The 26611-nt window shown below is 34.8% G+C and overlaps 1 protein-coding gene across 12 annotated transcripts in view; it reads left to right on the forward strand.

The window, feature by feature from the left end:
* The window catches only part of ANO1 (anoctamin 1), a 166204-nt gene that overhangs the window by 88917 nt on the left and 50676 nt on the right, over positions 1-26611 (forward strand). For 8 of the 12 annotated variants that reach the window (XM_039356884.1, XM_039356883.1, XM_039356887.1 and 5 more), the window contains 7 exons: positions 3400-3726; positions 12216-12314; positions 14696-14847; positions 16054-16108; positions 21411-21462; positions 25402-25467; positions 25965-26020. In XM_039356884.1, coding sequence (XP_039212818.1) covers positions 3400-3726; positions 12216-12314; positions 14696-14847; positions 16054-16108; positions 21411-21462; positions 25402-25467; positions 25965-26020 — 807 coding nt within the window. The remainder of the gene's footprint in view (positions 1-3399; positions 3727-12215; positions 12315-14695; positions 14848-16053; positions 16109-21410; positions 21463-25401; positions 25468-25964; positions 26021-26611) is intronic. The other 4 variants (XM_039356891.1, XM_039356888.1, XM_039356895.1 and 1 more) reach the window with 1 other exon arrangement.

A 26611-nucleotide genomic window follows, 5' to 3' on the forward strand; every position in this document is an offset into this window, starting at 1 on the left:
CGTTCCATTTGTTTGCTGCGTGATCGGGTGCTTACCCCGTCTCTCAATTCATCCCTCCTCCCTATCGCACGCTCTTCCCCATTGCTGATAGGAATGGTATTCAGGCGGACACCAGGTCTCCAGATCTCTGCATTCTGATTCCCTGCGTTCTCACTCCCCTCTTCTGTGCTCGTCTTTGGGGGGACTTCAAAGTGTTCGTCCCGGGAGGGGGCTGTATTGTTGGTGGGGGTATTCCTTGTCTGCAGGGAATCCAGGCAGAATTCCGTGTCTCTCCCTTTCACCGTATGCCTAGGCAATCGAGCCATGCTTTCGTTCTTCTTCTCCCCCCTACCCACAGCATCAGGCTGCAGGCTCCTCATGCTGGATCTTCCACACTCTCCACAGTTGTTGTTAAGTTCTGGGGGTGGGGGTCTATCATGATGATATTGGGGAAGGGGGAGGTCTTCCATCGGTGGATGATTACGTGTGTTTGACAGTGGTAGCCTCCTCAGACGTTCATTAGAGTGGTATTGGTGTTGATCGGGCGAGACGGGGGTGTCCCTGGAGTGTAGAGGGTTAGACAAAGTTCCATCTATCTGTTCAGGATGGAGGCCAGGTATCCCGTCACGTTTACAGCTGTGCAAGCATTGTTCAGGCCGCTTATAATAATTGGCATGGTGTTTAAAATCCCATTTCCTCAATGCTTGTTGAGCTGGATGTAAGTCAATGTGACGATTAACCTTACGGTGAAAGGGAGAGACACGGAATTCTGCCTGGATTCCCTGCAGACAAGGAATACCCCCACCAACAATACAGCCCCCTCCCGGGACGAACACTTTGAAGTCCCCCCAAAGACGAGCACAGAAGAGGGGAGTGAGAACGCGGGGAATCAGAATGCAGAGATCTGGAGACCTCGTGTCCGCCTGAATACCGTTCCTATCAGCAATGGGGAAGAGCGTGCGATAGGGAGGGGGGGTGAATTGAGAAACGGGGTAAGCACCCGATCACGCAGCAAACAAATGGAACGGTGGAGAACTGTTGACACGAAGATTGCCAGGACGGAGGAGGGGGGTATAGACCCCCAAATATGTAACACGCGTATGAAAGTTACTCATGACAGTGGAAGAGTGAGAAGAAAGGGTGTGGAGCAGGGATTGAGAAAAACGTGTGTGTGGGGGAGCGTCTGTGAGCCCAGGGAAGCTTGTAACACTGATAGAGGAGAAACAGATGCCCCCAGGGTGGAGAATGAAAACAAAAAGGGGAGGAGGGTCAGTGCTATGGAAGGAAATAAGGATAAAGGGGTGGTGGAGGAGATGAATACCAGTAATGAGATAGTGGAAGGAATGATCCGGAAGAACCATAGAAGGAAGCGTAAGGAGAGTAATAAAGAAACATCTGGAACACTAATTAACCGGCCGGGACCGGTGACGCGGTCCATGAGCCGGGTGCAGATGCCGGCAAAACCCATTTAAGTCATCATTGTTTACTGGCTCCTTAGCCCTGATGATGTTTGGAGTTTCCAAACGAAAGCTTGGCAGCTTTTAGTAAAGTATATTTTTATATTTATACTCTCCTGGTGTTCATATTTTATTTGTACCATAGACATGCCCAAGAGTCGTATTTTTATGCAATTTTTCCAGCATATATATATATATATATATATACACATACACACACACACGCACACGCACATACAGAAAGATAAACAGGCACACATCCTGAATAAAAAGATTGAAATTCTTTAAAAATTGTTCTTTATGTCCCCTGCCATAAATGTAGATACTATAAAAAGAAGAAATAAAAATATAGCAAAGAAATAGAGTTGAAGTCTGTATTAGATTTAATCGATCACTAAAAAAATTTAATTGTCTATATGCAATTTTCTATAGTGGACCAGCCTACTCTTAAAAACCTAGTTAATTCTATTACTCCAGATTGTAAAGACATTTAGTCATTTTAGCTAGAATTTATATACTAAAACTTATTAAAGTTCTTAAACAAAAATACTTTCACAAATTCAAAAGGTCAGGGTACCTTTGTCAAAAAGCACAAAAAAAATGGATTAAACTTTTTTTCCCTTAAAAAAGGAAGCATCTTTTTTTATGCCTCAGTCCAAGATATTAAAAAATGGTCTCTGGAGAAAGACCACACATGCAAACTTGGAAGCATTGATAGTTTTCTATCTTCTCACAGTCTAATAAAGTAATGATTTGAAATACTTTGTTTAATTAAGGATAAGTAGGTTTATAAGTGGCATTCCCAATCTGAAACATCAGCATGAATTTTCACTGCTCAGAGTAACTCAATCTTTTTAGTCATATGGTGATGCTAAGGTATCAAATTTTCCTAATGTAGTGAGTTGCAAAAGTCTTTACAGGTGCATCTATTTATGTAGCACTTGACACTTCAGCATTTTGAAAGCTATCTTCTGTTTAGAAGTTCTGTCCTGTGACTTACATTTTAGTTTGTGAGTTTGAGGGGATAAAATAACAATCCTAAGTGTTGTGATTGTTTTAGGAATTGTAAATCAAATACACCTCCTGCTATACATCTCTGAGTAAACTTGGTTTATCCACGCTAAATGTGCCCACATATTATATTAAGCCATGGTTTCCTTAATCATGATCTACAAATAAGCAACAAATACTTTTAATGAAAGATAAATTAGGACCCATAAGTCTTAAAGTTTTTGCTTAGAAACTTAATTTTTAAAGGCATATATCTTTTGAAAAAATGCAACTTTAATTGCAATACTACTTCCAGTTATCATAAAACTGCAGGGGGTAGAATGACAGTTGTATTTCCATTTTAATTTTCCATGAGAAAGTATCACGAATGAAGCAAAAACTGAACCTTGGTCCCTTACTGGCCGAAGTCCATGGACCTTTTTTGGCTGGGCTACATGACCAGCTGGTTTCTTTCATTCTCTATTAAAACTGATCTCTTTTTCAGATATTTGAATATAACATTAATCTATTTGTCAATAGTAAAAAGACAAATATCCCTTGTAGAGTAAAGCACATGATCTCAACCCATGTTTAAGACAGTATTAAACAAAAAAATCCCAAAGCACTCAACACGATCTGTATTTTTAGTAGAAAATCGGCTAATGATTTTCAGGATGTAGTAACTTGAGATCTTAACATACAGAGATTTCATAAAGCCAGTGTACTGTGCAAAACAAATGAGTGAAATCATCTGTTACCTCAGATGGCTTGTTATTTGTTTGTTCTTTGTTTACCATTTCAGGCCCCTGGCCCATCAACAAAGTTTTAAATATTAAAGTGCAGTGTTTTGTAAGTTTAGAGTCTGGCAAGTTTATCCATGATCTTTGCTGTGCCTAAAAATAACTATTTAATCCTTAACTATTTTCATTTTTAATGTCAACATTTATTTCAATCTCTTTCATTTCATTTACAGCTATTAAACTCATTGTCACAAGATCCAGATGCCAACTGCAAATATGGACTTTTTTTTAGAGATGGGAAAAGAAAAGTGGATTATATTCTGGTTTACCACTACAAGAAGTCCTCATTTAGTAGGACACTCACTCGGCGAATCCATTTCAATGATTTGGCGCCTCGAAGTGTTAAGCAAGATAAACCACTTCCTGGAAAAGGAGGGCAGCTTAGCATGGATGAAAGCGTACCTCACATGGATTATCATGAAGATGACAAGAGATTCCGCAGAGAAGAATATGAAAGCAACCTTATGCAGGCTGGTCTTGAGCTAGAAAGAGATGAAGATGTAATTATTCTTGTTCCTTTTATTTTACTGTGCATATAAAAATAATTACTATATTGATTAGTTGCTGAAAAGTTCTTGAGAATTTCAAAGCCTTCATAGATTCCCATGCAGTTAAGCATTTTTTTCTAGCATACTTGGAAACTAGTCTTTAATATAATGTATTTTTCATGTGGTCCTGGGCATCCATATTTTATATTTATCAAGCTACAAGAAGGAACATTTGCATTGCATGGACATTCTTTATCATATATAGTTTTCTATGGGATAATATTTGCTGACTGCAGTTTTTTCATCTGTCTATCTATCTACATCTACATATATACATATACATACACATACATACACATACATACATATACGTACATACATACTACGAATACCATGTTCAAATATAAATGTGAACATGTAGCCTTTATTCACACAAAATATTATACATTATGTTTGGTTTCATTTATTGACAACTTTATTTATATAATGGGCTTCCGCTTAAAAGTGATTGTACTAAAATGCAAATTGAATACTATTTTATTAGAGACATTATATTTAACAAACCTGTATAAGGGCACATGACTTTCTCAAGTGATCATTTTAAAATGAAAAATTGGTGAGTTTTCTTAAGGTGAAATTGATGAGCTTTCCTTAAGCTTTTTTCAAAGTCTCCTATCAAAACATGATGGTAGAATATATACTATCCAGTTATTGAATGTTATTAGCATTCAGCCAACAATGGACCAGGTGGCAGCAGCTAGGAAACCTTGACTGATCTAGAAAAGGGTAAACAGGGCCAAGTTAGCTAATGTTTGATGGGAAAATCCCAAGGGAAGCAGGAAAAAGTTCCTGTATTGTCAAAATATGTACATAGACTGGTACATGTAGTTACCAGGAATTAGTCTCAATATCTTTTAGGACACTTAGCGTTGCAGCATGTAGACAGACAAATTTTTAGAGACTGAGCAAAGAGCAATGATTTTAGAAATTTTGAAAAATTAAAGATACCTCCTAACTCATTAAAGAAATTAGGCAAAATGTAGTATAGTTAAAAGAAGAAAAAAAGCAAAATAATAGTAATAAAGCAGCATTTTTCTCAAATGGCAGGAATTTCTGGTGGTACAACTAAATCCATGTGTCATGTGAGAGATTAAATTATGATGAATAGAATAGAATAGAGCTGGAAGGGACCTCTTCTAGTCCAGCCCCCTGGAGAACTGGTTCCAGGAGAACCTATACCATCTCAGATAGGTGAATGTCCAGTTTCTTCTTAAAAATCTCCAGTGATGGAGCACCCACGATTTCTGAAGGCAAGCTATTCCACTGGCTGATTGTCCTCACTGTCAGGAAGTTTCTCCTTAATTCCAGTTTGCTTCTCTCTTTGATCAGTTGAGGCATAATCTGTGTATATCTGGGACAACTAATGGGCAGGTATTGGTTATAATTTTTTAATAGAATCTTTAATTCAAATATAATGCTTCATGTTGAGGAGTACTGTACTGCTTTTCAATTGAAACCCATGTTAACCCCAACATATAAGAAGACAGAATCTAATCTAATTTGCAAGATCATGTTATTCATTTATGATATTTTTATTTTGCCTATCATGTTATGCATATCCCCACATTATATAATATTAACATTTCCTATATAGAATTTAAAATGCAAGTTATGTACTAAAGCAATACAAAAAAATATCAAAACATATGCATACAAATGAATTAGAGTTAGTCTACCAGAGTGCCATTGCTAAAATAAATAACAATGTTTTCAGCTTGCTTACAAAAAGAAGCTTTGGCAATAGAAGGAAGTAGAAACAATACATGTGGTCCATATCCAGATGGAACAGTAAAACGTAGTAGTGATAGTGTCTTGTGCATCATTCGTGGTTTGTAATACTATATATCTTTCATAATACATTTATTAAACTTGGGAAAAGAGACAATACTAAATTTACTGAACGTAGATTCTCATATTCCCATTATATTCAGGTTTTGCAACAGTTCATTGGGTTATACTGGGTAGAAAATATAAAAGATTCTAAATAGGCTATAAAAACTTATTTAAAATCTTTTTTATATTACATATTTTAAGTTCCAAATTTACAGAGATAGGAACATAGGAAAGACACATGTAGATCAAATCATAGACCCAGGTCATCTAATGTTCCAGGCCATACCATAGCTAACTAGATGCATTTGGAAAGCTCAAGGCTGAACTGGAGTATAGAGAACCCCATCATTTCTCAACCACCATGGCATGGTAAATTGTCTATAATTCATGATGTGGTAAAGAGCCAATCAGTGAGTAGTCATTCACAGGCTATTCTTCCATCAATCTCTTCTGTCCACTTCTAAAATGGCAGAAATTGGCGACCATTACAACTACTGGTAGCCAATTCCATAGTTTTGTGCTGTGGTATTCTCTTTTGTTGGTCCTGAAACTGATTGTATTTCATTTTGGTGGATACCTTAAACTTCTGACATTGTAAGAATGGGAAAAGTTTCCTCTCTGCCTATTATCTCTGGACATGAATGAATTTATATACAATTATCATGTTATTACCTTCTTTTATCTTCTTTTTTTGCTTCTATTCAATTGTGTCTAATTCTCAGAAACTGCCTGGACAAATCCCTATAATTTTCTTGGCAAGGTTTTTCAGAAGTGGTTTTTGCCATTGCCTCCTTCCTAGGGCTGAAGAAAGTGACTGGCCTAAGGTCACTCAGTTAGCTTTATGCCTAAGCTAGGACTAGAACTCATGGTTTCTAGCTTGGACCCACTATACCAACTAGCTCTTTACTTCAAGCTAAGGAGGCTCAGTTAGTGGAGTCTTTCTTCATAGGAGGACAATTCAACACATTCAGAAAAAAGTATTTTTTTCTTTTGGTCCTGAATAGGTGTGGATTTAGTTTCACTGGAAAACTTTGAATTTAGAGACAAAGCCACAACTTATAGCGATGTCATGATATAATATTTTAAGATAGATGACCATTTCCATGGAATTACTATTCTATCTGTGCAATGATTTTAGTTCTGAAAGAATAATTCATGCAAATAAAGGACAGTACTGCAGACTTCTAATGTTGTGTTCAAATAAATTTACCTTAGCTCATAGTCATTTCAGCCCATGTATGAATCTGTACAATAGAGAGATAAATAGGTGGGAGAATATGCTTTTCTTCAAGGGGCAGAGTTCCAAAACAAACAAGTAGAGAGATTCCCACGGAAGTATATTTTGACAGTATTATTCCCCAAAGGGATGTGTCCCTCTCTGCCAGTGGCCTTTTGCAAGGAAAGTTACGCAAGGGTGAAGATGAGTAACTAAAAAACAAGAGTCATATTTACTAAAATAAGAAAAAATTAAGGATTTTGTAAAAATATCCCAGTACACGCTAATCCCAGTAGAATGCCTGTAGAAATACACACTTTTACAAGTTTTCTCTGAAAATCTGCTTAATGTTGCCAGATTTGTTTCCTTTCCTTTAGGACCCCAACTAATTCAGACTGCTATAAATTCTCTTATAATAAACTATGATGCTATTCCTATAAAATTTCCCTATTTTATACAAGCCTTGATATAATCCAAAATAACTAGTTCATTCATGTGGCCACATGTATACAATGATAATACCCTGTCAAAGTTTGGTATGTGTCCAGATGTGAGATTGTGTGTGTGTGTGTGTGTATGAGAGAGGGAGGGAGGGAGGGAGGGAGGGAGGGAAGGAGAATCATTCCATCATTGATAGAAATGTCTTTACATTAAATAAAAGTTTATTGTCTATGTCTTTAAAAGTTGTATTACTGGCAAAATTCTAAACACATATTGATGGTTAAGTCCTATGTTCTTAATCCATTATCTTAAGCTTACTCAAACCATATCCCCAAATTATTGATGTTGATCATACATTCAGGCCTTATATGGAAGATATAAAATGAACCTCATTGTTTTGTCCTGTACATCATTGAATTAAATCTTATGGATTGAAAAAAATACTGTAGTTTTAAACATGCAGGGCTGAAAAATGCCATTTTCTAAGAATGATTTAAGTGTTAGAGGTAAACAAATTAATTAAAATGCTATCTTTTAAATAGAGCTTAAAAAGCTAATGCTGTTGCAGATATAAATCTATCCTACCAGGTTATTTGAGGGACGGTCTCACCCCACTGGGATTGACCTGTCCCACTCGTGCTGGCAGAAGAGGCATGCTGTAGGTCTCATCAGCCTGATTATTCCGGCTGGCGGACGGCAGGAGGGGGGGCCTTCTCCGCTGTGGCTGCTGCCCTCTGGGCCTAAAAATGTACCTCTGCCAGTTGGCTTGGCGCCCCATTGGGGGAACAGCCCAGTAAGGTGGTTGATCGAGTAACAGCAGGTCCCATCTCCTCCCACTCCATCTCCACTCTCTCCACATGTCCTTAGATTTTAATGTTTGATTTTAATTTATTTATATTTCAATGTATACGTATAGACATATTTTAATGACTGTAAACCTCCCAGACTTACCTTATGTTAAAACAGGCACCCAATAAATGTTGTAAATAAATGTAAAGTATAAATAATCTTAGAAGTATGATAAGAACTCCAAAGGTATTTAGAATCACATCTTAATTTCTACAAATTTAGAAAAAGATTGCCCTACAATCAATGCAGGTCAAACTTTATGGAAAGGCAGAGAATGAGGAAATTTAAGTTATATTTTCCAACCCAAACCAGTAAGTGATCGGTTTCGTAACATACTGTATCTGTTCAACAGTGTACGTTTTCACAGATGAAAGGTGCTGATAGACATTCTGCATCCTTTAAGCAACATAATTTGTATCATGTTGCATACAGGAATAGGACAGACAATTTTAAACAAAAAGATTCATCTGTATTTAGAATTTCCTATGTTTAAGGAAAACTGTTCAAAAGGACCACAGACTACTCATGTCATTGTTTCTACAGATTATAGGAATTCCAAGTCTCTGTGCAAAAGAAATATTGATACTACTATTTTAGCTTTTAACTTTATTCATGGGAACTTTTTAGCAGATATTCTAAATTAATGCTGGGCTCCAAAATGTAATTAGGTTGTGATTAGAAATTGGTAGTATAATATAGCTGTTAAATAAAACATCTTGAATAATAATTAAGATGTAAATGAAACAATGCCAGGTTAATTAAAACAGAAAACCTTAGGCATATGCATTTCAACCCGAGTAACTTAATTTACCTGACATTGGAATAATTATCATGCCAGACCTCCCATGTAGTAAGGGAAAAGTGAATAGTAAAGGAGTTTTCATTTTATATTGGGTGAAAGTTATATGAATCTTTGATTATTCAGTGTGATATATCTATTTCAGAAAAAAAGTATATTTGGAACACAGTATGTTTGCTGGCCTAATATATCTGCTAGCTAAATTAAAATATCAATCAATAATCAATTATCTATTTTGGTCTAGCTGACTATAAGCATCAAGACTTTCAAATGCATTAGCAGGTTGTTGGTGTAGCTTAGAGATTTCCTCTACCTTAGTTCAATTAACTTGCTCTTGAGCAGCCAAAATCAAGCCTTCAGTTTCTTTTCTTTAATGTTTCAGTTGTTAGCTATTGCCAGGTGTTATCTCAATTAATTTTCCCCTTAATCTTTTGTACAAATTTAATACTTTTCCTTGCCAGCATTCTCTTTGTGTTTTCATTATATTATTTTGATATTCATGTTGTGTTTCCTGCATATTCAATGAGTTCCAATTTTTAACTTGCATGAATGCTCATTCTTGGCTGTTTTTATGTAATTAGTGCATGCTTTTCTTCTTTGGAAGTTTATTTGACTTGCAGTAAACCTTGCCTCCATTTCTGCAGACAGGTGTAATGTGTCAATATCACTATGGGGATTTAATATATAATGAATCAATATCAGTTTTCTTGTTTTTCAGTCCAAACTGTCTAGTTCAACTTGCATCTAGTTAATAATTCTAGCAGTGTATCGTATCACAGGTATGGACTAGGTATTGGTAACTGTCAATAGCTTGACTTGGTGCAACGTTTTTGTTTTTGCTATGGTTTAAATAGTTTTAATAGTTTACTTATGGTTTAAATAGTTTTAATATGGTTTTTATGTTATTTTAATTCTTGATTGGGAGCTGCCCCGAGTTTGGTATAAAAAGGGCAGCAATATAAATGTTTTAAATAAATTAATTAATTGAAAGCTTTGAAGGTGTTTCCACTATTTAATTTTGTCTTTAGCAATGTTCTTAAACTTTGGAGGTATGCTTTACTAATCACATTTTTAACTTGTCCCTGCTTGATGTTATCCAACTGTAAATGGCCCAGATACTTGTAGGCTCCATCCTGATGGCTGATGATGATTTAGCCATTCAATATTTAAATTCCATTACTATTCATGATTTTACCTCCATTTATTGCTACTGTACATTTCTCTAGGCCAAATACCATTGTGCTAAAAATTCTTATATTGCTTGTTAATAACTGTATTTCATAAAGCTTCAGATCATTTATATAAAGCAAATGTGAGATTGTATTAGTTCTTACAATTTGATAACCAAGATTTGTTTTCTTCAAAAATCACTGAAAGTAGAACTATAGCAATGATAAATAATAAGTAGGACTATAGCAATGATAAATAATAAGGGAGATAAGGGAAGGTGCTTCTCCTAATATTGACAAGCTTGTCTTTTTCGCTTCCAGCCATCTATTCTGACTTTCATTGTTCCATTTCTTTTTCTATAAACATTCTAATGTTTTTATTGATATTGGTTGTTTCCAAACATATGATGATTCAATAGTATAACAATGAATCAGTGAATCAAATATCTTTTTATAATCAATCCAGATCCTATGTAAATCACTCTCTCAGCCCCAGGAATATGAAAAACCACTTTTATAAAACCTTGTTAAGAAAACTGCAGGTATTTGTCCAGGCAGTCACCTGGAATCAAAAGTTGACTTGAAGGCAATACTAATAATATTTAATAAATAAAGAATTATGACAATGGTTTAAAAAGAAATAACCCATTTATTTGAATATAATATTAAAAAATTATTTATAATGTTGCATTTATTTTATAAATGCTTACATGGAAAGAAGCTTCAGTGAATTCAGTGTGACATATGAGCAGTCATCTTTAATAATGTATTATGACTTTTTAAAATCTCAGTGTATAATTGGAACTGCACGTGTTAATTGTTAGTTAACTACAATTTATATTTGCTGTAACTCATTTTAAATAAATAGTTTATTTCAAGTCATTTTGATATATCAGTTGTACAACTGAATACATATATGGATGTAAGCCCTACTGTATTCTATAAGACCTAATCCCAGGAAAAACTTAGAGCATTAGAATTCATACTGTAATTCTATAACTTCAGAGTATAAGTCTGAGTCTATAAGATTGAATTGAATCATTAAATTGAATCATTGAATTCAACAAGACTGTCTTCCAAGTAAGCATGAATCAAATTATATGGTAAAACACTACTCAGCAAAATGTGACATCAAAAACATAAGCAAATGTCTGGTGATGTTCACAGGAAAATAAAATGACATATGTGGCAAAAGAATTCCTTGTAATTGTGTGGTTGGCTGTCACTGAAACCTTATTGCTGACTTTAAAAGTAAAAGTAAAGGCTTGTTTCAAGGAAAGCATATATTAAATTGATTAAATTCTCCTTCATGAAGTAAGTTAATACCATACATGTTTTTGAAGCTCTGCCATATTGAGATTGGCAGCTACTTATGTCTCTTGGGTAATGTATTTCTAGTAAGCAGGTGTTCAGGGCAGCAGTATGAAAACAAGTTTTTATGCTTGGGTAAATTAGCACAAGAGTAATGGCAATCAAATCGAAGACAGAAAATAGATCTTAGCTCTCGAACTTGTCTTCTTAGAAGGGTTAACTTGCACAGATTTTGGTTAATTGTCTGAAAAACAAAAATCTGTAGAATCGTCAAGTGGATTGCCCAAGGACTCCATTAGCATTAATACGTTGGATGATAAAAGGGCCTGATGTATCTGAAATGATTAATATTAAAACAATCATCTTGTCAAATAGACAAGGAATTTGAAGATGTTAATTAATTTGAGCATAAAGTAAAATTTTAATTACAGTGAGTGGAACCTCTATAAAGGGTAAACAAATAATAAATTGTAGTCAAATGTTTCTGGTGAATTGTCATAGTACAATGTTCTACTGATAGATTTAGGTTAGTAACTTTTTATAGTAGCAATATTTCATTTGAAAAGAGTACCATTTAATGTTAGTGTTGATTTCGAGAGCTTTATTTAAGATATATTATTTAGACTGGGTTTTGCTTATTTCTGCCAAAATGCGTTACCTGGTCCATATATCTTCCATCAACCTTTCTTTATTTGCCCCATAATCATTATTTTCTCCTTTTAAAGAAGAAAAACACACAGCGCAATATAAATGAAATTGAACAAATGGTGCTTTTATGTTTATTTGATTTAAAGGTTTATTTTTTCTGTCTGTTTTTTTAAAGACAAAAATACATGGTCTTGGATTTATAAAAATTCATGCTCCTTGGAATGTTTTGTGCCGCGAAGCAGAGTTTATGAAACTGAAGATGCCCACAAAAAAGGTTAGTTTTAGTATTCTTTAACATCAGGAAGTCTAAACATTTAAATGACATGACATTAACTTCTTTTCATAGTCTCCTCATAAATTAAATTTGTCTGCCTGTAAGAGAACCAGGTTATTTAACTAAACCTCTTGGTACAGTGTGTGACACAATTTATAGAGCAATGTATGAAGTGTAATGCTGCAAGATATAAATGTTTATGCATGTTCATTGCACTGCATTGCAGAAATTTGTTCCTTAAAAAAATATGTAGACATAGTTGGTGCCATTTTGTGGTTAATCTTATAAATATTTATCACATGCCTTTCCAAAAATCATGCATAAGACAGGCTGCCTGTGTTTGCTTTTGATTCAGCTGCAGGTTTTTTTCTGTTGCCATCAGCCATCCCACTCCGCCCATCCTAGAGTGCTAATTTCACTGATATTAATGATGTGCAAGCTGATACTCTTCGGTCAGAACTGGAATTTTCTCTAACTATTGACCATATTGGATATGATATATAGAATAATAGTTCAGAATATTTGAGAAGTACAAGGTAGCCAGGGGTCTTCTGCAATTAAGTGTTATCTTTTTCTGATCTCACCACAAATAAAACCACTGTTGTCTTCAATGTGGATGCATGTTGAGATCTAAAATGTTAGATTTTATGTCAGACCCTTGGCATTCAAGACAGCCTTTAGAATGACAATTTGACATACGGTACATAAAAAAACAGCACTTGCTTGAGAAAAATTTCAACATGATAAATAAAGCAGATTTAAAAAATATGACTACACTAAAGCAAACGAGGCCATTAGTTATTCTACAGACATAAATATGTGTAGCTGGCATGCCATAACTTTGCTAAATTTCTTCTTTCCTAGACATAGTTTATGAAACTACAGTTCTAGAGGATCCTGTGAGAGGATGAGATGGATCATCATAGTAAGAATAAATTTACTGAAATCATGACTAACATATCATTATTTAAGTCCCATTGATTTCAGTGAGTTTACTTAATACCTTAGTTCAGACATGTCAAACTCGCGATGTCACGTGACGCCACGCAACGTATCAGAACTGCCGGCAATGGGGTGGGCACGGTTTCCCTGTGACATGTCTGGCCCATGGGCTGGCAGTTTGACACCCCTGCCCTAGTTCAAACATAATAGGTTTGGGGCTTTGTATAATGAGTGAACCTATCGATTATAGCTTTGTGTTACAACTTAGTATGACCACTAGGTACAACAAACTGTTTAAAACATTCTAATCTATGTCTCGACTGTGGAAATTTTAATGTATGTCTATATCAGGGGTGTCAAACTGCCGGCCCGTGGGCCGGATGCATCATGGCAAAACCGCGCCTACCCCATTGCCGGCAACGGAAAAAAAGTCACGATACATCGCGACACGTCACGTGATGTTGCAAGTTTGATACCCCTGATCTATATAAATAAGATTATTTCTGTATTTTCAGTCAAATATTTCTTTCATTACAGAAAGTTTGCAAAGTGAATTATTTTAATGGCTATATTATGGTGAAATTATGATTCTATATATAGACATGGGTATGTGAATTACAAGAATAAAAGAATGGTAGAATCTAGCTTTAATTTCTAATGAATATTTGAAGTACAATTCTAAAAGCCCATTGTCACCACAGAATATTATATGATTGAATATTAGGCTTTTGAAAGATGTCTCTGTACCTGTTCAGGGTGCAAAATTGAGAAATGGATCAATATTTAATGACATATTAAGTGCAGAACCCAAACACTGGAGGAAAATGTCTCTAATGGAAGAAGAGACAGCCTTAGAGTACAAAGTAATTTATTTTAAGTAAAACTAAAATTAAACATTAGGCTTGAATTTTGTAACAGTTTCTGATCAAGTTCTATTTATCATGTTATTTATTTTAATTATATTTCCAAATTTAAAGTAACTCATCCATCATTTTTAGAAAATCTGAATTAAGGAGATCAGAAGGAATTGAGGCTCATTGGCCAGAAAAATGAAAGTAATATGATCCAAACCAGCAAGGACAAGGTGCTGGAAGCAGAACTTTGTATAATGTAATGGGGACTACATTACAAACAAAAAGTTGCTTTGTTTTTTGCTCACAGAAAGTTTATATAATATGGAAATTATCCTCCAATTTCTGTTGTTGAAAGCCATTCTGTCATGATTAGAACTGTAATTGCATAAAATTCGTGTACCTATGATTCCACGTTTATATGACCCTTCATTTCAACATTTGGACACCAACACCCATAATAATTTTCTAATTTTAATTATCCTGTTTAAAAGTTGTACTTCTTTTAATACTTGGTATGTTCTACAAATGATTTAAATGAAGTACGATTTTTTTTTAAAAAAAAAAACACTTATTTTCAATCCTTAGGTGTATCAAATTCATCAACCTCATGGCCTTTTGAAAAAGATCAATTCTGTAATCCAAAAAATTACAGAACCCATTCAACCTAAAGTAGCAGAACATAAGCATCAGACAGTGAAACGACTTTCCTATCCTTTCTCAAGGGAGAAGCAACACTTGTAAGTCAAAGTTCATTGGTTTTAATTAATGTCATTTACAACAGAATTGGCCCCTGGGAATAGCATTAAGCTCAAATATGTGAATATTAATAGAAATGTGTGGGGTTGTGTTTGAATACAATTTGCACTAAATTTATCATTTTTCCAAATAAACAGGATCTTGTCTAGGTCATGAAAGATTTTTGTCATAATGAATTCCCTTAAGGACTTATGGAATAATCTTATACCCACGTGCAAGTTAAATCCCACTGAGTTCAAGAGACGCCCCAAGTAAACAGATACAGGATTCCAGGTTCAGGCTGTAGTTCTGTCCAGACTGATTGGGAAATAAGCCAACTGAATCCAACCAGGCTTACTTCTAAAGACATACAAGTAGCTAGATAGAAATAGTTGAACTCCCAAAGCTAAGACTAATAAAAGAATGGTAGATAGCTGATGTGGCTGCTTTTTCTTTTCTTTTTTATTAAAAACTCATTAGTGTGTATGCCACACTTTCCCAAAAGTGGTTCAAGAGAGAAAACATCCAAGCGGTATCACATTCTATGGCCAAGTTGTCTTGTAATATCTTTACCACAAGCAGAATACAATCCAAACCATGAGAAAAGCAACCATAAGTTCAGAAAAGTTGTATTACAAGGAAAAACAGCATGCAGTCAATTAAAGTGTATGAACTTCTACTGAGAGACTAGTGGGCTTCTTTGTGCAGATGTCCAGATAGATTGCTGGACTAGATGGGCCAAGAATCTGATCAAGCAGGACATTTTTTATATTCTAATTCGGCCTCCATGTGACAGTATTCAGTTTAGCAATCATTACAGGATATTTCTCATAAAGTCATAAAGAATGTGACTTTTAGTTTATAGAAATATAGCTATATGTACTCCCTTATGATTCTACTGTGCATTTCTTCTTGAAAAGCAATGTTTTGATATCATCAGAATTGTAGGCTAAAGAAAGATATCTGTACATTATCTAGAAAGCAGCAAGAATAGTTGAGATTAAACATAATATCCTACATGCAGTGGGTTGGACATACGTTAATAGCTGAAAGCTTTTGAACTCTGAGGCTTCAAAAGAAGAGTAGCAACTTTCTGAAGACTTTGTTGAAATAAAGTTTTGACCAAACAATATGTTTCTGTTGTATATTGCTTTACATTTATTCATTTTTATTTCATTTTTTCTTTTTCTTCTCTAATATTTTCATAGGTTTGAGCTCTCTGATAAAGACCTCTTTTTTGATAGCAAAACTAGAAGTACCATAGTAAGTATGTACTTATAAAATATTAGAGTAATATGATGTTTCTCTTTAGCTGTTTTCATGATTTCTATATAATCCACTATATGAAAAACTATATCATGCATCTCTCCATCATATCTTAATTTTTAATCTGATAGAAGAGAAAATTCATTAAATATGTGAGTATAGAGTAGAATACTGTTCAATGTTAATTAAATGTAAATGAAATAAAATAAAATTGAGTTCTTGTCCCAGCCCGCTATTCTTTTGAATTATGACTCTCAATTCAGAAAAAGTGCATTTTATTTTTTATCTTTAAAAAAAAGAAAAGAAAAAGAAAAAAAGAATCAATTGCAAACAAATGATAACACAAAAAATAAAATAAACCAAAAAATAACTAGAGGAACAAAAAGCCAAAGCAAACATAGTTTATTAGTTAATGGCTTTGTATAATGGCTGAAGACATTCTGACAGCTAAAAATTATTAGCTAGAATCTAACTGTGGTTTGTTCCTAGCGTGCCTCTTAACTTTTTACAAGCAGAATCAAAGGGGAAGCCGCTAGGAAAGGCTACAAATCATTCCAGCTGCTTTTTCTCCCAAGGAGTCCCCTACGGAGTACAAGATTCTAGGAATCTTTTAATCTGCAGACATTTGTGCAGCACTGCAGAAGCCCTCTCCAGCCTAAATATACTTGCAGGAGCATCCTTTGCCTCAGTCTAGTAATCACCCACCCTCCACCTGCTTGCAAGCTGCCCAGAATTTGCAACTTCCAGCCAGCTTCTTCATTTTATTTTATTGATTTTGTGGGAAGTCAACAAGAAGTCGCAAGTTGAAATCACATGAGGTTCACACTTAATGAGCCATGATTTTTAGTTAATGATGGCAATGGTGACTGCCAGGATTGCCAATGCTGAGCAATGCAAGCATGTGAAGTTGGCTTTACAACTGTATTGCTTAGCAATGGAATTGTTTAGTTCCAATTACCATTGTTGTTAAGTAACCCGTAGTTTACGCCAAGTAGAAATACACAGAAAGGCTCAAGAGTGAGATTTTCATATCTACTATCAATATCAAATTGAATTGCAAATAATTGCTGATCATGTGAGTCCAGTGCAAGAGCCTCTATCTTGGGGTCACAGAGTGGCATTGGAGATACTGTTTGGGATTTGAAGGGCTGCTCTTAAAAGTTTTGTTTAAGCTTCAGTGAGGCAAATTAGAAAATGAATCCAATTGTAAAGAAACTATGTAAATGACTCTTTTCAGACAATTTAGGAGCTATGGATATGTCCTAAGATTTGTAAGAATGGCAGATGAGCTCCTCTGTGCACTAAAAGCAATATAATCTCCATGAATTTCCTATTGCTGGTAGTGAAAAACTATCTCAAAATAATTGAAATATGACACTGCCTTAGGCTTGTGACCATCTGCATTCTATTAGCAGGTCTTGAGGCTCAGAAAAATGCCATGATTTTGATTTTCTGATACTTAAGTTTGAGCAAGTTTTCCTTTCAGTCCTGAGCTAGGGCCCCCTTGCTCTTTGAAAGCCAATATGAATCCTTGAGGAGTATTGCTGTATCATCTGCATATAGCAGGGCAGAAATTTATCCCCCCAAAAGTTTTAGGGATTGAAAAATTGTGTGGTTGAGCTGGCCTACCTTAGAATTAAAATGAACTTTGATTAGGAATTGTTTAGTATGGAGCCTTGCTTGATCCTCTTCCGTGGTCAATAGCGTTAGTGATAGCCCTGAAAATTGAACCTTACCTTAAAGGGCATGACTTGAAGGGGATCAAAACAAGCAAGATGATGAAAGTGGCACTCTAATCCAATACATGAGGAAGGGATGGGCCTTGGATCATAATGCTTTATCTTGCCTGATTTAATCCCCTCTCCCCTAGGGGTTTTTCAGAGAGATGTTGCCACCAAGGCTTAACAAAAATGTAACCCTTACGAATTGTAATATAGAGGCTGTATTATTGGAAAGTCTTCCATTCTTAAATTCTGGAAATGCTTCTGAAGTGCCAACTGTATGATTTAGCAGCAACTGCTCTCAGTAAATAAGTAAAAATCTTGCAGAAAGACTAATTTTTTCCTGTATTATCTTTTTAAAATTCATTTTGGAAATTGTGTATTATGGGTGTTACATTTACATTATATGCAGCTCTATCATTGATCTCTATTGTATTTGTTTCCTGTGTCTCATTGCTACTCTATGATTCATCTCTATTGTTCCTGTGAACAGACAATGCCCAGGTCTGTAGAAGTAATCTCCCTCTCCCTCTCCCTGATACTCCGTTGCAGTATCATGATACTCCGTTGCAGTATCATGGCATACCAGTTCAGCTGTAAAATGTTTGCCCAGAATTCCTCTTAATAACTCCTGTCTGAACTACTGCTTAACATTAACATTCCTTAGGGCATTCCTGTGCCTACTTCACAAGGAATAAGCTTAGGTGTATTTCATGAATTTTCTATAGTAAGTGATTTAGGGATGCAACTAAAGGCTTTATTTCTCAGATTATTTAACATATATTTGCATTATGAAGAAGTTCCAATACGCAGAGCCAACTACAAGTTGCTGTGGATTAGTATTCAGCTTGTAGTAGATTCCTTTTGTCAGTTTTATAGCACCAAGGAGTCTGTATAAATTGCATGAGGAATGTTATTGCCTTTGTGTACTTCCTGCATCTTCCTCCATATTCTAATCTGTCATCAGTAATCCTATACCAAATACCATAATAAATTCTGCTTCCAACTCCCACTTTTCTTATCTGAAGAACATATAATGCTCTAAGATTGTTTCATTATTCTATTGCTGGTTTGTTTTGTCCCCTGTTTTCCTCCCATTTATTTTGACAAATCAGGCCAGCTAATATTAACAAATGTATTTTATTAAAACCTATGTTTAAAAAGTTTTTTTTTAACTTTAGCTATGAAGAGTTTACATTGTTAATGAATGGCAGTTGTAACCATATAGAATTTATGAGAATTGACTTTTCCATAAATCCCTCCATGTTAGGGAAAACACATTATTTCTACATAGATTTTATTTCATTTAACTCAGAAAACCCCCTTAGATACATCAAGGAATAGCATATAAATTTCAGGAAGGGAAAGAAAAGGAAGAAAATGTGAATATGTTGTTTTAATTTCTTAAGAAATAGAAAGTGGAGGATGGACAAAGTGTTGCTATTCAGATACTTTTGTCACTGTCTAATGCAACCTGTTAACACAGTTAACATGTTCATAGTTATACAATTTCATACAATTTTTTACAATTCTGCATTCCAAAAAGCCCCTGTGAAATGCAACATTATCCACTATTTTCTGAACTAACTGGGAATTGTTAAGGATACATTAGTTGGGTTATGCTATCAATATTGTTTTTGTCTAGAATGCTTTCTCCCCTTCTCCCCCCAAAAAATAAAAAGGCAAGGAAAGGTGGTAAGTCTTTTTAATTGGTTTCCATGACTTGGGAACACAGCTGTGTAAGAGCTAATTACTAGGTATGGCTACTATTGTCTTATTCACTCAGCACCATCCATAAGACTTAATTAAGCAAAACAAAATAGGAAAAGGATATGATTGTTTCTAGAGGCGTGCCTAGTCCTGGAGATTATATATGCCACTTTGGTGACTCATTAGACTGGAAAGGTCTTGAAGATTTATAATAATTTTAATCTTTATTTCAGAAAGGTTGCAATCATAAATATATGAATGAATTACATATGTCATACGGAGCTTGTACCAACTGTATCTTATTAGTCAATACTTTCATTTATATTGAAAGCAGTTATTACAGGTAGTTGTCCAATGTATACTTGATTCAATTTGCTGTGCCTGGCAAACATGACATTTTCTGGTTACATTATCTACATTTATACTGAACAAAATGATCTGATACTGATATAAATGGTATCTAATGTTTCTACTGCCCCATCTATTCAACTAGCAATGTCTGCAAAGAATGGGAGGGGCAAAGATGTAGTTGTAGCAATGCAGCCAAGGCCCTGTGTGTGCAAAACGTGCACAAGAACTTATTTCAATCACATTCCTGCCAACACTACAGATAGTCCTTGATTTATGACCACAACTGGGACTGGAATTTTGGTTGCTAAGAAATGTGGTCATTAAGTAAATCATCATATGACCGGAGCCAATGTTATGACCAATTATACCATGGTCTTTAAGTGAATTACCACAGGCATTAGGTGAATCCAGCTTCCTCTATTGATTTTGGGTTTTGGAAACTGGTTGGAAAGGCCTCAAATTCTGATCAAGTGACACAAAAAGCTTGAAACGTTGTAAGTTTTGTAACCCAATTGCCAAGTGCCCAAACTTGTGATCACATGACTGTTGTTTCTGTGTGTGTGTGTTTGTGTTGTGTAACAATCGCAGCTTCAAGGACAGGCTGTAAAGTCACTTTTTCTGAAACCATCATAATTTTGAAACAGCATTAAACAAACAGTTTAGTTGAGGACTACCTGTATCTTGCCTTTTTTTTAATCCACATACCACCAACCCCAGATGCTCCTACATCCAAGCTTCAGAGTTAGAAGTTAGTCAGCTAAGTCTCTTATGTACATATTGTTTCAATCCCTCTTCCTTGACGAAGGTGAGATGATCTCAGAAACTATGTCAGAAGGAGTAACAGCCCATTATACAGTATTGCAATGAAGGAAAGACTTCTAAAATTGAGACGAGATAAAAACTGAGTAAGCTAGGTGATAGATTAGGAGAGGTTTCTAAATGTAGGACTATCAGATTTGGGCTGCAAAAATCCAAATTACCATACTTAAGAGTTTTCTAAATCTCTTTGATTCATTTGAATTTTTGTAGCCCAAATGAATGAATACAAATGAATAAAGGAAACATATTACTCCACCCAATATTAGCATCTAATCTAATTGATAAATGGGTGATGTTTGCTTTATGTGTTTAGACAAGCACTATCAGCCTCTGAAACCTATAGTCAGAAATAAAAGTCACAACAATGCATAAACTTGTTTTGAATAAGGTTAATAGGATGCTTCCACAATAGGAACAAGTAATCAGAGGGATTGGTTTAATAATAAATAATAGCCCATTTAATTACTCATTGATACTGTGGAAACATCCTATTTTCTAATCCTAAGAAAAAAAGGAGTACCTGATAGTAATGGTATTTCTCGATGTTGTGCAAAATAATTGTTTTTCATAGTAGGACTTCACATTTTTAATATTTTGCATTGCATTTGTTAGCCTTTGAAATGGTACACAAAGAAAATATTTCTCATTTCCCAAGGAGCTATTTATTCTCTGATGTTTATGTAACATTTTTCCTATAGGTTTATGAAATACTGAAAAGAACTACATGCACCAAAGCCAAGTATAGCATGGGTAAGAAAATGTATTTACATTTCAAATTAGTCTATAGCTTTCAGAATGTTTTTAGTTTATGCTTCAAGAGAGTATAAGTTTTTACAACTTTCCATAAGAAGCTGAATGCAATATATAGTAGATGGTGACCTGCTTCAAGATGTCTTGTGCAATGATTTTTAGCTCACAATATATATACACAAGATTTTGATAAATAAAAGAATTTCTTATAGATATAATCATTGTTTGCATGTGTCTGTTAATATAAATTTTATTTATAAGAACCATTGCCCAAGACTGTTGGATTTGGTCCTGTCATACAAATACATGTGTTGTATTCCATTCCATGTTTACTTAGAAGAAAATGTCATTTGTTTTCATTAAACCTAGAAAGTATGGGAAAAGCTTCTAGATCTAACCTGTAAAATCTACCTGATGGAAGCAAAGATGTATTTATTCTAATACAGTGGCTCTTTGGATTTTTGCAGCCCAGATTTTGTGACTGTAATTTAGCTCCAGTATGTGACTTTTCTTTTTAAATTTCAGTATTACATTATTTTAATTTGCACTATGTAAAAGAGCTCTTTATGAGTAAATAATTAAATGAAAACAAGGGAAACTGAATTAATGCTATTTGTATATGAACACATGTATAGGCAGAAAAACAGGGATCCATTGTTTTTTTGAAAACGAAAGTCAAATCAAGTTGATTGTATTAATTCTGGTGTAAAGTATGTCATGTCATCAACCTATATCACTACTGCTTGTATATTTGGATATATATGGACTGATCCTTAAAAGATATTTTGGAACAGTTTATTGTTTAACGTAAAAAGAAGAAATATAATAAAAAAATCTTTTAAAGGGCATAACGAATTAGCAAAAAAAACTTAAATCTGATGTCACACATGCTGAATTTTAATCATATATTTACATTTCATCCAAGAACATTGTATCATCTCTATTCCTTGCATTCTGAAGAGTTTATTAATTATGTGGCCCCATTAAACAGTGTTTTTAATTCAATATATTGTTGTGAGAATGAAGACCATGCAACATTTCAGACTCAAAGCAAAAGGCATTTAAGAACTTGTGGAACCTGTCTGTAGCTCCTTAAAGCAGATGCAGCTTTTCCAGGGACTCCATGACTGGCCTCTTCAGCTTTAGTATGATCCCAGTAGAAGTCGTTTCTGGTTTAAACAGTTGTAAAAAGATGCTGCATATGTACTTATGCATGCAGAAATGTATTTTTCCCTTTGAATCCAAACCTTTTTGTAACCATAATTTTCACAACTATATATTTTTTTAAAATAAGGTCAGGATGGCTGTACCTTTTGCCTTCACATTTAAAGCACTAATCTGCCCTAGTGCAAATCATTATTTACATTTGCTGACTGGCTTTCATAACTTCAAGTCATTGCATTCTGATTTTCTGTATGTACAGCAGCTTTTCTTCCATAGTAAGTGTTGCTGTGAACACTTTGCAGGAAATACCTAGAGACATGTCTCTGCATAAATGCATATGGCATTAGATATGTTATTAAGGGAAGCTGTAGAGTTGAATTTTTATTTATTTTATTTATTTATTTGTATCCCTCCTTTATTATTTTGACAAATAACTCAAGGCGGCAAACATATCCAACATGCCTTTCTACTCCTCTTTTCCCAACAACAATAATCTTGTGAGGTGGGTTTGACCAGCCCAAAGTTACCCAACTGGTTTTCATGGCTAAGATGGGACTTGAACTCACAATTTCCTCCTTTTTATCCTGGTGCCTTAACACTAGATCAACTTGGCTATCCATTGTTGTGTTGATCTATTGCAGTAAAAGCTATAAAGATTTTAAAGAGTTGAAGGCAAGTGCTGTGCAGCAATTTAGATTCAAACGACCAAATGTGTGTATTTGTTGAGAGCACTTTAAGCAAAACACAGTTTTTCTATGGTGCAATTAAAGAAAAGGAGATTGTTCCTCTTTTTCTGATAGGTGCTATGTGTGTCCACATATACTCCGAATTACATTGGTTCATCTAGGTCTAGAATATCATTCATCAACCTGGTGCTCTCCAGATTTTTGGGATTATATCCAAATACCACACAGACCAGGAAATACAGCAATCATAATTTTGAGTTATATAGTAGATCACTTTCTAAAATCATTGCTGTCATTTACTGAACCTGTTTAATATGAGAATCGACCCACACTTTTTTAACCTTGGATGGTATATTTGAAAAAGGATATTTTCTGCAGCCTGAAAAAATCAAGATCAAGGAGTTCATGCCGTCTTAGCACAGAGCTGTTTCATAGCATTTACCAAGCAGTTTGCGATTATGATTATAAGCTAAGCTAATAGGCATGGTTACATTAATAAACGAACTCCTTTCTCCAGATTTGTATATAGGAAAAACTCTAATTTTAAAAAAATACCTTGCATGTAAATGGATCTTACATCTCCTGGAATGTATTTGTATCAAAAAGTATGAATGCTTACAGTCTGTTAACATAAATAGTAATAGTAATTATTGGTTAGAAGTAATGGTAAACTATTTTGAATGCGCTAAGATACAGATGTGAAATGGGGTCTATAAAGCTCATTATCTCCAAACTGACCTAAGACACCTCAAGAGTTCTGTTTTCAAATAATTAGTATTTTACCCTCAAATGAATGGACTAGCAGCTTCAGTATGGGAGGAGGAAGATTATACATGTTTCCTGCCATTTGTTTGGACTGTTGTTGGTACTTGGACAATCTGTAGGTCAAAATGTAAATGTATAGTTTCAAGCTTTTAAGACTCAATGGAAGAATTTAGTTATAGCCTCCTGTGTGCTGCAGGTAGGATTATTATGCTCATGATGTTTAACAAATGAGCAGGATTGGTTTTTCTGTTTTTATTTTTTTACAACAGGATCTAGATTTCTGAGAATTACCTTGTTTAAAAATGGAGCAGTTAATCTTTGTCATTTTAGAGATCCAGTTTTATATTTACCACTTAGAGCCCAAACAGCAGGATATTTCAGTATGCTTGAGAATATAAAACTGATTATCTTACGGCTAGATAGTTCTGTTTGACTTTGCTATTTTAAATATTATAAATATATATTGGCAGACGATTTAGAGAGAGAAATTCACTTAAGGTTGCTGCTAATGTTGATAATAGACTAGTTTGTGCATGGATAAGTGCTCCTTTTTATATTGCCATTCTGTAAATAATTTCAAAATCAGTTGCACTGATCACTTCATTTTCTTAAAAAGCAAAGGCAAAGTTTTGGTATTCCTAGTAATTTTTTTGTGGAATATCACAATTGTCTCATAGATTATTATCAAGAGAACATAAATGTCTTCTAGAACATTTGGCAACAATAATGAATAGGAAGCTAGCCCAAAATACAACTGGAAATGTTATAATGCTGCATTCAGAAGAAATAATTATAGTGAAGTTATTTGTTTGTTAAGACAAATTTTGAGTTTTAAGGAAACTGAAAACATTTTCTCAAAATATTATTTAACAAACAATGGTATATACCCTTTTGTATTCCTGTCCAGTGCTTTGATTTATTTTTTTATATGGTTTTACTGATTAGATTAAAGGCAGTGTTCGAAATAGAATATCAGGAACCTCAAGCATGTATTCCTAGGTAACATACCCCCTTCAAAGTTTGTTAGGATTCCCATATTAGAAAGCTGCTATTTTAATGTTAGCTGCTGTAATGGAAAAAAAACCACATTTAGGAATAAAATATAGCTTTCAAAAAATTATAGATAGCTGGACTATGATCAGCTTTATCAAAGCACATTCTTCATTCACTACAAAATCTCAGCATCTCCCAGTGTGTCTAATCTTATTTAATTCCAAACTAAAGATGATTCCTCTGAAGGAATAATATATATTTCCCAGAGTCTCCCGTCGCACAAGCCTTGTAATTGCTCAATTATATAACTAATAGACAAATGTGTAAACAGGGAAAGGAGAGGGAAGAAAGAAGGACACTACCCTTTTAAATAAAAGACGAAAATGTGATAAATATGGTAAGTATGATGCCAAGGCCTTTCCAAGGGCTTTCCAAATAGCTTCTCTAATCAAGCTTAAATCTGATTTTAAAACTCTTCTGTGTGAGTGTGGGCATATGGTTTGCATGAGGATGTGAGTGGGGATGTGCTCAATCCAAGCTTTCTCTTTTTTACAATCTTGCCTTTTGCTACCCTTTCAAATCTGTGGGCTTGCTTTTCAAATCCAATTTAAAGATTCGAGGTAGGTAAGTTGTTATACTGATTAATTTGAAGTTCATTGGCTTCCTCTCTTGATTTGAAATTCATGATTTCTGATTCTCTCTAGATTTCCTTTTCTTGATATCAACCTACTTTATAGTCCATATAGTTAAAAGATATGGAATCAAATCAGATTCATGCTTTAATAAAATGATTGAAGTCTTGAGAGGGAAATCTCCACAAATGGAAAGTGAGGGAATTACTTGAGAGAATTCAGTTGTGAGGATATAAATAGGTATTTCTTCTTGTTTTTTCAGGGATCACCAGTCTACTTGCCAATAGTGTTTACAGTGCTGCATATCCCTTGCATGATGTAAGTAGTCTTGAAATATATTTGGTGTTTCTAGAAGATGATACCAAGAATCCCTAATGCATTAGGTATGAATGATGCCATTCTAAACATCTTCAATATTTCATGAGCCTCATAGCCAACTGTACATTTAGATTAAAAATTAGCAGTTTGTTTAAGAATCTGCCAACTTGTTATGGCTTTAGTCCCAAACTGAATTTCTTTTCATTTTACATGAAATAGAACTTTATAATCGACTCAGCAAATATTCACTTTGATTTTCTGCCTTCAAGAAGTAGTGTTCCCCCCAAAATAAGCCCTACCCCCAAAATAAGCCCTAGTTAAGACTCCTCCTGTCTCTTCCCTTTCACTCCCCTTCCGAGCCAGACTGCTGGCACTTTCGGCCCTCTGGCCCCCTTCGCAGCTCTGCCCATGCAGCCACCGAAGCTGCTGGAGAGAGGCGGGCCCCTTTCAGCACCTGGCGCCCTTGGGAGGTTTGCCTTGCCACCTGCTTTTCAGCTCCATCACATTTTTCTGTTGCTGTGGAGTTGGAGAGCTTGCCGCACCACCGCCCAGATGCCCTCACTTCCCCCAAGCATTTTTCGCTAACCTGAT

Source organism: Crotalus tigris, unplaced genomic scaffold (genome assembly GCF_016545835.1).
Source record: "Crotalus tigris isolate CLP2741 ecotype Arizona unplaced genomic scaffold, ASM1654583v1 scf7180000018831.1652172, whole genome shotgun sequence".
In the NCBI taxonomy this organism is placed as follows: Eukaryota; Metazoa; Chordata; class Lepidosauria; order Squamata; family Viperidae; genus Crotalus; species Crotalus tigris.